The sequence below is a fragment of the Myotis brandtii genome, unplaced genomic scaffold (genome assembly GCF_000412655.1).
Source record: "Myotis brandtii unplaced genomic scaffold, ASM41265v1 scaffold46, whole genome shotgun sequence".
NCBI lineage: Eukaryota > Metazoa > Chordata > Mammalia > Chiroptera > Vespertilionidae > Myotis > Myotis brandtii.
Genome location: NW_005367587.1, coordinates 5,244,960 through 5,257,467, shown reverse-complemented (window position 1 = coordinate 5,257,467; position 12,508 = coordinate 5,244,960). Strand labels below are relative to the sequence as shown.

The following is a 12,508-nucleotide window of genomic DNA, read 5'->3' as shown; positions in this document are numbered from 1 at the left end:
CCGTCGGTGACTCACGTGGGCCCCGGGCCGAGGCCTCTTCCTGCCGGGCTATGTAGCCAAATATTTAGAAAAAGGGCCCTTTTCAACTTCCTGGGCCCCTCGCCCATGAAAGCGGACAAGAATAGTTAGTACTCCCTAGGGTGGTTGCTAGGATTAATTTTAACTGTTGTCATTTATTTGGCAGCTGAATATTACTTTTTCATCCTGCTAGTTAATAAAAGCACAGAAATACTAAGAGTACTTTTGTCTAAATAACTGAATGTGCCAGTTTAAAAAAAAAAAGGATCAACATATATGTGTACCAAGAAGAGGTTCAGGCTAGAATAAAGAACAGAGCATTTATTTGAGCAAAAGGAGACAAAAATCTGTGGCAGGTCCATTCTCGGAAATTCCAGACTGCAGACTTGCAAGGGCCTGAGTGCGGACCTTGAGCAGGGGTTTTCAAATGGTTTTCACACTGAATATTTTCTGCAAACAAAGCCTTACCTGCGGCCATTATATAAAATTGATGGGAACGAAGCTGCTTGGGGCGAAGTGGTGCGTGTAGAAGAGGCTGGGAGACGACCCGAGTTCCTTTCCCCTGTAGGAGATGGGGGTCGGGGTTGGTCCTGGTGGGGGGCGGGGGGGGGCAGCCAGGAGAGAGGGCGAGCCCTGGGGAGAGCAGTGGCTGGTATTTACCAACTGGTACAGAGGGCTTCAATGTTTTCAGAACTGCGTGTTCACGCCAGTGTGGCTGGGCCAACGCACTCATCTTTCACAGCAAGAAGTCAATCTAGACACACAAAAATGAAAATTTGTCCTTGGAGAGAATAATCATGACTGCAACCTTTAATGTTCTCACCGTTTCTTTTTTTTTTAGTCTTGAAGGGATATTTTAGGGGAAGTGCCTCTTGTCTAGAGGAAATATTTGTATGAATTCAGCAATTCCATCAACTTGTCTTTCTCTTTAGTGAAATTCAAGTAAAATCAAATTTAAAATTGTATCCGAAATGTGGTTATTATCGTTTTATAAAAGTATCTCTACCCATCTGGAAAAAAAAAATCTGTGGCAGGCAGTTAGACACAGTAACAGAGCAAGGACTATGGGCCAGGTACAGAGGTCACCAGGGCAGAAAGCCCCAGGTTCGTACCAAGGGACAATTGGAGGGTGGGACTTCACCCCCAGGGGGACCTTTCCTCCCCTAGCAAATCAATGGTCCTGCTGGACCCCCTAACCTTCCCTTCCTAGAGACAAGCTCTAGGCCTCAGTTGTATTTGAGCTCAAGGCCTAGAAAAGCAACAAAACCAGAGAGGAGATCCCCATGGCTGACCTCAGGACCAGCTGCATTGAATAATGACCCCCTGCCCAGGCACCAACCAATCAATCAGAGGAGACCTAGACCCTCAGAGGGCACACCCGGAAAATTGCTGAATATTCTATTGAGATCATCCTCTCAGATCTCCCCTAAAATCTCCACCCTTAAGACCCTTAGTTCAGAGGACCCAGCATGCTCTCCCTTCCTCCTCCCATCTCCCCGTTCCCTCCCCCAGGCATTACCATTACCTTCCTTACTCCCAAGCTCCCAGGGCCCTTCCTCTACCTCTGTAACTTGTTTCCTAAGCCCATTTCATCTACAAATTACTACTTCTACCTCTGTGATTTTATAAATAAATATGGAGTCTTGGCTCTGAATTCTTTCCTAGCCAGACTCAAGTATGGAGGATGCTGAACCCAGGGGCAGTCTGACCCCACCCATCTAACACTGGTGCAATTCCCGCAGCCTATGAAGGAGCAGCCCAAACTATGCCACAGTGATCAAAGAAAAGCAGGGTTCATTAAGGCAAAAACCACAAAATGTAATTTTTTCATGCATTCTGGCGAGGTTAACAGGGATTGATTAGTCCAGATTAAGGCAAAAACCACAAAATGTAATTTTTTCATGCAAATGAAGGATTTCTGGCGAGGTTAACAGGGATTGATTAGTCCAATATGCAAACTAGGGGGTTTCAAAACTCCAAAGAGGTAGAGTCCACTTATGTCCATGTAACAGTGGTTCCAGGATGTTTATGGCTCAGCCTGGAGCTGAGTTTAGCAGCAGGTTTAGCAACATATCAGTGGCTCTGAGAACTGAGGCACCAAACTCCATGGGCCTCATTTCCTTAATTGTCTCCTGACTCTTTTTAAGTGACTCAGCAATGTTATTCCATTTTATTTTTTCTATTATCATTAATATATTTTGTATACCTACTCAAATTTTTTATTTGCTATGCCTATTTTTTCTGGCTGTAATGACCTAGACTTGGCCTGAGAGCTTTTTAAAAATAAAATAAAAATTTTTTTGAGATACAATTTACATGTAATGAAATGCACTCATTTGGTGTGTTGTTCAGTGAGTTTTGACCATGTACCTTGGCACTCTCCACCTGGGTGACAAAGGGGAAAGCAGTTATCCATCACCTTCTAGCCCCATTTGGTTAAGACTGGCCCCATAGGCATTAACTCCTCCCATATTTTCAGACTGCACACACTTGAGTGCAAAACTTCCAAAGGTCCAAGCCAAAGCAACAGAGAAGCTCAGGGCCAACAGCAGTCAAAGGTGCCGGCCCAGGCAGGCGCTGCTGTCAGGTTCTACCTGTGCGAAACAGGTCAGCTGGATTAGCACGGGCCGCCCGTTTACCCACAGAATGTTCCGGAACTCTACAGAGGACATAACCACAGCAAGCTGGCTGGCAATGGGATTGGTTGGAAATGGGATGGATGAGAAGCTAAATCAGCCGTGGGCAAACTACGGCCCTCGGGCCGGATCCGACCCGTTTGCAATAAAAAAAACTAAAAAAAAAAAAAAAAAAGACCGTACCCTTTTATGTAATGATGTTTACTTTGAATTTATATTAGTTCACACAAACACTCCATCCATGCTTTTGTTCCGGCCCTCGGTCCAGTTTAAGAACCCATTGTGGCCCTCGAGTCAAAAAGTTTGCCCACCCCTGGGCTAAATCCTCTTCACCCCATGCCTTGGTTCTGTCATTGTGCTCCCCTGAGGTGCATTCAGCCGTGGTTAGGGAGACACTGTCCACCATGGCTGCCAGGAGCCCACGCTGTGAAGAGGGTGGGATGGAGAGGTGAGCATGCAATCAAGAGTGGCCTTATGAGCTGAGTACTCTCCAAAAGATGTCCACTACATATGATGGCCCATTCCTTCAGTGGCATGACTGAGACTAGGGAGGGATAACTCTAGGTGCTAAAACAAAACTTGGGATTAGAACAGAAGCAGGCAGCCCATAAAGCTCACAAGCATCTACTGCCAAAAGTCAACCCTCCAACCACTTTCTTCCCTCCCCCACGCTACCCGCTGCTCTCTTAGGACAGTGTGTGGTTGGCCCCACCCATCAGTCTAAGAAACTGACTGAGCTCGGGAGCTTCCTCAAATCATATCATCATAACCATACCTTGTGCTTTTATTTAATTATGCCTGATGGAAAACTCGAGTAAGAGGAAGTTGGAAGGGGAATGCCGCCTCTGTGACATAGAACTTAAAGTACAACTGAGCAATTTGACAGCATTTCAAGCTACCCAAACGAGAACATCTCAGAAGTGGGTCCTCCTACTTTAATTTTCAACACAAGAGAAAAAGAGAAATTGTTCTTCAGCGTAAGTAAATTTACTATTATCTTAATATGGGATAGCTTGTTATGTCTTTTCTCTTCCCCTTTTATTAATAGATTTTCTGTTGATTTATTTTTTGCGAAGAGGTATTTAAGAATTGAGACACTTGTTTTTCTATGTTAATATGTTAAGAAGGAAGTCGTTTTCAGTACTATGTTGAATAAGAGTGGTGAAGGCCAGCAATCCTGTCTTGTTCTGATCTTAAGGGAAACGCTTTTACTTTTTGCCCATTGAGTATGATGTCGGCTATGGGCTTGTCATTTATATCCTTTTTAATGTTGAGGTATCATCCCACTATTCCCACTTTACTGAGAGTTTTTATCATAAGTAGGTACTGGATTTTATCAAATGCTTTTTCTGCATCTATTGATATAATCATGTGATTTTTAACCTTTATTTTGTTTATGTGATGTATCATGTTTATTGATTTGCGAATATTGTACCAACCTTGTATTCCCAGAATGAATCCTACTTGAACATGTAGTATGATCTTTTAGTTGTATTGCTGGATCTGTTTGCTAATATTTTTTTGAGGATTTTAGCATCTATGTTCATTAGAGATATTGACCTATAATTTTCTTTTCTTATAGTGTCTTTATCTGGTTTTGGAATTAGAATAATGCTGGCCCTGTGAAATGAGCTTAGAAATTTTCCTGCCTCTTAAATTTTTTGGAATAGAATGAGAAGGATAGGTGTTAATTCTTCTTTGAATGTTTGATAAAATTCATCTGTGGTCTAGGACATTTGTTTGCTGGAAATTTTTTTTTACTGCTTCAATTTCATTAGTTGTAATCAGTGTACTGTATTCAGGTTTTCTGATTCTTCCTGATTCGGTTTTGAAAGATTGTATGTTTCTAGGAATTTATCCATTTTGCACAGGTTGTCCAATTTGTTGGCATATAGTTGTTCATATTATTTTCTTACAATCCTTTGTATTTCTGGTGTGTAAGTTGTTATTTCTCCTCTTTTGTTTCTGATTTTATTTATTTGGGTCCTCCCTTCTTTTTCTTGATGAATCTGGTTAATCTCTGTATCATTTATTTACTTCCGCTCTGGTCTTTATTATTTCCTTCCTTCTACTTACTCTGGACTTTGTTGTTATTTTTCTAGTTCTTTTAGGTGTAGTAGGTTTAGATTGTTTGAGATTTTTCTTACTTTTTAAAAAAATCCTCACCTGAGGAGTGAGGATATTTTTTCCATTGATTCTAGAGAGAGTGCAAGGGTGGGGTGAAAGGGGAGAGAAACATCTATGTGACACATCAATTGGTTGCCTCGCACATGTACCCCAGTGGGGGCAGGGATTGGAACCTGCAAGCATCAGGTGAGCAGGCTGATGCTCTAACCGTTGAGGCACTCTGGCCAGGGCTTTTCTTGCCTTTTGAGATAGGCCTGTAGTGCTAAGAACTTCCCTCCTAGGACTGCTTTCACTGTGCCCCATAGATTTGGGGTTGTTGTCTGTTCCTTTTCATTTGTTTCCAGGTAACTTTTTATTTCTTCTTTGATCTCATTGTTAATACATTCATGGTTTAATAACATGTTATTTAGTCTCCATGTGTATGAATGTTTTTAGGGTGTTCTTTTTATTGTAATTTCTAGCTTTATACCATTGTGGCCAGAGAAGATGCTTAATATAATTTCAATCTTCTTGAGTTTATTAAGACTTACTTTGTGTCCTAACATGTGATCTGTCTTTGAGACTATTCCATGTGCACTTGAGAAGAACATATATTCTGCTTCTTTGGGGTGAAATATTCTATAAATATCAAGTAAATCTACCAAATCTAGCATGTCATTTGCCTTATTTTATGTCTGGAAGATCTATTCACTGATGTCAGTGGGGTGTTCAAACCCCCTACTACGACTGTATTGCTATGAATCTCTTCTTTAATGTTCACCAAGAATTTCTTTATATATTTATATGCTCCTATGTTGGGTGCATATCGGTATACAAGGATTATATCCTCTGTTGTACTGATCCTTGTAGTATTATGTAGTGACCTGTGCAGATGATGTTTTATTGAGTTGTACACTTGAAACTTGTATGGTTTCACAAGCCAATGTCACCACAATCTATACTAATAAAATGGTAATATGTTTATTAGACCAGATGTCATACCGGACATCCTTCCTGACAAAGCCAGGACCCAGGGGGTGCCGCCCAGGATCCCCGGGTGCCTGCCCGGGCAAAGCCACCCGGGGTTCCGAGTAACTGCCCGGGCAAAGCCACCCGGGGTCCCGGTTGCCTGCCCGGGCAAAGCCACCCGAAAGAGGAAAGCCTGGGTCCTGGGCGCAGGGGCCGAGGCAAAGGCGGTTAGGGGATCAGGCAGGCTCAGTTTAGGATCCCCAAATTATTTTAGGCAGGCAACTAGAGAGTTTTACAAGCCACAGTGGACTGACCTTCCTTCCTGGGTGACTTTTATTTTCTTCTTTTTCAGGGCGTCAGAATAAATCCACAATCTTTTATATTCGGGATTTTAAAGACCTGGGTACATCATCAGCCTCTCCTCAGTGTGTTTTGCAATTGAGTCCTCTGTGTGAGGCAACTGAATTTCTTCTGCACAAGCCTGGGACTCGCTTGGAAGGTGCCCAGTTCTCGCTTGGTGCAAAATTGTTTGCTTTCATTTTTTCATTGTAAGGAACAGAAGCCATGGGTCAAACAAAGTGGAGAACACTACCCTCCAGGCGCTCGTACCTCAAGCTCTTTCAGTCTTTGGTGCTGGCTGGTCTTTTTTACTTCTCTTCAGGTAAGCATCTTGACTGCGTTCATTGTTTCAGGGCTTAGAGAAATGGCGATCTTTCTCATTTGAAGAGGGAAAGAAAGCAGTTGAGGTGCATAATCTTCCTAACGTTAAAGTTTTCACTTAATGTGTATTTTTATGCTTTAGGTGTTGATGCCCTTTGTGCACATTGGCATCTGACATTAAGTGGTATCAGATTTAGAATAAAATTATTTTTTTAGTTATTTTTAACTTACTACATAGGTATTTCATGTGTGTTCTGCAAAAAATATTTTATCTTCTGGAGGTTTTTGTTTCATCTTAGGTGCTAGATTTAGGGGACTATTCAGAAGGGTGGGACTCATCTTAGCAATAGGATGGCTCAAACTCTATTTTTTCTATTTATCTATCTATTTATTTATTTATATTTATTTTAGAGAGAGGAAGGAAGAGGGATAGAGAGATAGAAACGATGAGAGACAAACATCAATCAGCTTCCTCTTGCAGGCTCCCCACTGGGGATAGAGCAGGCATGTGCCCTGACCTGGAATCAAACCATGACCTGCTTTGATTCTCAACCAGTGAGCCACACTGGCCAGGCCCAACTTTTTAAAAAATATATATATTTTTATTGATTTCAAAGAATAAGAGAGAGAGAGAGAGACAGAAACATCAATGACAAGAGAGAGTCATTAATGGGCTGCCTCCTCCATGCTCCACACCAGGAATCAAGCCCGTAACCCAGGCATTCGCCCCAAGCAGGAATCGAACCATGACCTGACTCATAGGTCTACACCTAGCCATTGAGACATGTCCGCCGGGCCCGACTTTATTTGTAAAATCAAAGCAAAAGCCCTAACCGGTTTGGCTCAGTGGATAGAGCGTTCGCCTGCGGACTCAACAGTCCCAGGTTCGATTCCGGTCAAGGGCATGTACCTTTGACCTGCTTTGATTCTCAACCAGTGAGCCACACTGGCCAGGCCCAACTTTTTAAAAAATATATATATTTTTATTGATTTCAAAGAATAAGAGAGAGAGAGAGAGACAGAAACATCAATGACAAGAGAGAGTCATTAATGGGCTGCCTCCTCCATGCTCCACACCAGGAATCAAGCCCGTAACCCAGGCATTCGCCCCAAGCAGGAATCGAACCGTGACCTGACTCAGGTCTACACCTAGCCATTGAGACATGTCCGCCAGGCCCCGACTTTATTTTTAAAATCAAAGCAAAAGATTTGCTTTCTGCTGAGCAGTATAGTATCTGGTTTCCCCAAAATAAAAAGAAGGCTTTGGCTACCACAGTTTGCCAGTCTACAAAGAGCCGAATATCAGAAGTCCTTGTGTTAAGAGCTCTTACTTAAACCTGTCTCACTGTGGTGTTGCCCAGAATGTCTAAGTTGGGAGGGAGAGAAAGAAAGGGAAGGGAAGAGAAGTTAGGGGACACAGATTACTTGACTATTTTGTATATATTTCATAGTTATATTTTCAACAGTTACAATTTTCTTCTGGGAAGGTGGGAAAGCACTCCCAAATTAGAGTCTTAGAGAGTCTAAATAAGTTTCAAAATATTTAGAAGGAAATTAGTACAGGCTTCCTAGGGGTATGTGTGTGTGTGTGTGTGTGTGTGTGTGTGACACAGAGAGAGAAACAATAAAAAAGATAATATAAAAAGATCATTAACAATAAATTTAATAAAATTAAAAATGTATATTAAAAATTATAGCAGCAAAAAAAACCGCCACACACATTAAAATGAAAACCAAGGCTTTAGCAATTATGCCAGAAAATTCATCATAGGCAAAAGGAAGACAATCTTCGAGCTAAAGAAAAACATTTAGGAAAGCACCTTGTTCTATTTTCATCTCATGGCACACATAAATTAATTATGTTAACATTCTGTGGCACACCAAAATATGTATTGTATTTGTTGCCAATCTGACCAAAAAACAGGTGTAATTTTGATTCATTCACACCAGACTATTGTTGTGTTGTCTGTTGTCATTGTTTTATTTGACAATCTAAGGGAAAAGAGGTCAGTGCCCCTGACTAAATAGTACAGTGGGGCCTTGACTTACGAGTTTAATAATTTTGATTCTCGAACACCAGACTATTGTTGTGTTGTCTGTTGTCATTGTTTTATTTGACAATCTAAGGGAAAAGAGGTCAGTGCCCCTGGCTAAATAGTACTGACTATTTAGTATTGCATGTTTTAAGAATTCTTGTGGCACACTGGTTAATCACAAAATCACTGTTTTGTAGTTACATCCAGATTTTACTGTTGCTGTTCTGAGTCACAAATGAACCCATGAGCAAACAAAGTCACAACAAGTGAAGAGCAGTGAAGTACCTGGTTCTGACTGTAAGAGCCCAAGATCAAGCAGACCAGGGTGGGCTGGGGCAATTGGGCAGGTGGGAGATAGGTGATGGTGCGAGAATTCTATGTGGGGCAACAGTATGGACAAAAGCACAAAAGTAAGCATGAATCTGACACATGCGTTCATTCCTTTATTTAACCATTTATTAATTCAACAAACACAGCATCTCCTACGCACAGACCCTTTTCTCGGTCTTGGGGACAAATGATGAGCAAAATTGACATGGCTTTTGCTTTCATGGAATTTATGATCATTAATGAAAATGAAAATGAAGAAAATGAAAATTAATCAAATAATCATTCAATTGAAGGTCTGACTAACAAACGCTGTCTTTCCTTGCCAGAAGAGAGAGTGGTGAGAGTGAACTGGGGAGAAAATAGAAAAAAACAGAAAGAGAAACCAAAGACCGAGAAACTGAAGGGGTGGGGACCTGTGGGGATAGAGACCAGGCTCCATAAGGGCTTGATGGCCACAGTCAGGAATCTGAATGTTACTTGGAGGGCACCAGGAAGCCATGGAAGGGTTTTGAGCAGGGGGGTGACATGGTCTATCCAATGCTGCTCACACTTTCATTTTGCATACCAATTACCTGGGGCCTTGTTAAAATGCCGTTTCTAGCACAGGGGCCTAAGTATAGAAGCTGTCCCGGTGGAAATTCCAAAATGCTCAGAAGATTTTTGGTTCCTCTTTTCAGTCTGGTTCTGCCTCAACATAGGCATCTTGTAAGGGGGCCTCACATAGTAAGTCACTGACCTTTAGAAATGCTTACACTTCTCAGTGGACAAAAATTTCTTAAGAACCATCATTGAAATTAGCTCATTTTCACCAACATCAGCATCATGGCAGAGTGAGAAGGCTTCTTTGTTTCTCTCCTTAAATTGACAAGTCAAACAACTATAACTCAACAAAGGATCCCTTGCTCAACACACAAAGTCTTCCTGAGAGATCCACACATCTGAAGGTGGGTTTATTGGAATGAGTAGGGGAGGGAGGACAGGGACTAAAGAACACGGTTCGGCACCCACCATAGCTCCAGCGAGCACAGTAGTGGTGATAAGTCAGGCCGCAGCCCTCACACAACAGCCTGGAGCATAAGAGGAGCAGAGGCTGTGTCCCTCCCTTCTCCCATTGCAGCAGAATCCAGTAGAGGTGGCTGGGATGCTTAAACAGCACAACAGGCCGGCAGCCATTGCTGACAAGAAGGCAGAGTTGTGAAATCATGAACTTGCCTCCCTTGCCCCACCCTTCACCACAGACCCTGGTAGAGGTAGTGAAGACAACTCCAAAAACACAGTGGGGTCAGCTGCCATTAATAATGAGAAGGCAGTGATGGAAGCTAACAAAATTGGTTCTTCATTACGGTGTTCACCTTAACCAAAATTAGCAGGTCACAGAAGAGAAACCCACCACTCCAGTGGTTCTGTGGCATTTTCCTCAATTTAAGCAATGTCATGGGTAAGAGAAAACAAAAATTTGTGCTATAGCACCACCTACTGGAAAACAAAAGAAAGTAACCTACCTAGCAACCTACTCAATTAAGAGCAAAACAGTATCTAAACAAGAAAAGCATTCCCTTCCTTGAATGCACAGACCTAGAAACATGAAGAACCATGAGCAACCAAGGTAACATGGAAGCACAGAAAGAAAATGCAAAGTCCCCAGAAACTAAACTCAAAGTCATGGAAGACTGCAATTTAAATAACAGAGAATTTGAGATTGCAGTTACGAAGAAACTCATGGAAGTACAAGAAAGGCCATTTGATGAGCTCAGGAATAAAATTAATGAACAAAAAGAACACCTTACCAAAGTAATTAAAATTATAAAAAAGAACCAAATAGAAATTATGAAGTTGAAGAACTCAATAAATGAGATGAGGAATGCATTAGAAAGCATTGGATATAGAGCAGACCAGAAGGAACAGAGAATCAGAAAGCTCAAAGATAGGAGCCTAAAAATGAACCAGGAGGAAGGAGAAAGAGAACTAAGAGCTACCATATGACCAGCAATCCCTTTTCTGGGTATCTATCCAAATAATTTAAAAACACTTTTTTGGTAAAGATAAATGTACCCTTGTGCTCATTGAGCTTTATTTACAACTAGAGGCCCAGTGCACAAAACTCATGCACTGGTAGGGTCCCTAGTGACTGCTGGCTGTCGGCCAGGGCCTCTCTCCCTTCCCCCAGCCAACCTGCTACCTGGTCGAACCCCCGGAAGAACTCCAGTTGAGGGGACAATTTGCATACTATGCTTTTATTATATAGGATAGCTAAGTCATGGAAACAACTTCCACAGATGATTAGTTAAAGAAGATGTGGAGAGAACCAAGATGGTTGTTTAGATAAATGCCAGCACTCACCACCTCCTACAACCACATCAAAATTACAACTAAAATACAGAAAAACATCATTCAGAACCACCTGAAATCTGGTTGAATGGAAGTCCTACAACTAGAAAAGTAAAGAAGAAAGCACATCAAGACTAGTAGGAGGGGTGGAGGCACGGAATGGACTTGTCCAACATCCATGTGTGGTGTTTGTTTGCTTTTTAATTGGGAGGGATATCTCCAAGGCCTCTGGTGAGAAGCAAGGGGCCCTAGCCCCACACCAGACCCCTCATCCCAGAGTTCCAGAGTTGCGAAGAGAAGTCCCCGTAACTTCGGGCTGTAAAAATCAGCAAGGATTGTGACTGAGTGACACAAAGGCTGCTGGAGTCTCAGATAGTTCCTCGTAAAAGGCTGGCACATGTACTTACATGGTCCCACTTCCTCTGATCTCCAGCACCAGGCAATGACTTTGGGGGGTCCAGGGGCATACAGGGAGGAACTGGATTGTCTGGCATCAGGGCAGGAACTAGGTAGCAGCTTTCTCCCAGCTGGGGGTGCTCACAGGGGTCATTGTTCCTGTGCTGGGACCTCCCCATCATGACAGAGCTGACTGGCAGCCATATCTGAGTTTCCATCAGCATGGCTCACACTGTTTGCTCTGCCCTGGTGATTCCTTGAGATCCCCCCCCATCCAATTTGCAGCCCCACCCAAGCTGTTTGCAGTGACTTTTCCATATGAATGGCCTGTCCTGGCTCAGGCTTCAGACTTTTCTAAAATCTCTCAAACAAGCAGCAACTGGTGTCAGCATGCCCAAACCTATCAATAAAAGGCCCAAGACCTGGCACTAGCAATAAAATGGCAATACATATATATATCTATCAACAATGGAATGTGAAAATCAAAATAAATGAACAAGAAATCTAATGAACAAAATAAACTGATGGATAAAATAGAATCAGAGGCATAGAAACATGGAACAGACTGAAAAATCCCAGAGGGAAGTGGGGAGGGAGGGTTGGCAATAGATTAACCAAAGATATTATATGCATATACCTGGTATGTATTACCTATGGACACAAACAATAGGGTAGTGAAGGCCTGAGGTGGGGTGGAATAGGGAGGAGAGGGACAGTGGGGGGAAAAATGGGGGCATCTGTAATACTCTTAATAATAACGATTTTTAAAAAGATATACTACATGTATAATAGAATACTTAGCCATAAAAAATGAGGTATTTCTATTTGTGACAATATGGATGAATCTTGAGATTATTGTGCTGAGTGAAATAAGTCAGATGAAAAAGGACAAGAAGTGAGTTTGATTGTTGATCCCGGTGCATGTGATTCCCCAGTTGGGGTCGCTAGCGGAGCTTGTAGGGGAAGATTGTTTTTGGGGAGCCTGGAAAACAGAGCTGGGAGTGGCGACTGGTGAACCAGCTCTGGGCG

The 12,508-nt window shown here is 42.3% G+C and overlaps 1 protein-coding gene across 1 annotated transcript in view; it reads left to right on the top strand.

Moving 5' to 3' along the window:
- The first annotated feature begins 3,397 nt into the window (after positions 1-3,397).
- The window catches only part of CD80 (CD80 molecule), a 59,865-nt gene continuing 50,754 nt past the window's right edge, over positions 3,398-12,508 (top strand). The window contains exons 1-2 of the mRNA XM_014546973.1: positions 3,398-3,631; positions 6,082-6,390. Of these exons, the coding sequence (XP_014402459.1) occupies positions 6,294-6,390 (97 nt within the window). The 5' untranslated portion in view covers positions 3,398-3,631; positions 6,082-6,293. The remainder of the gene's footprint in view (positions 3,632-6,081; positions 6,391-12,508) is intronic.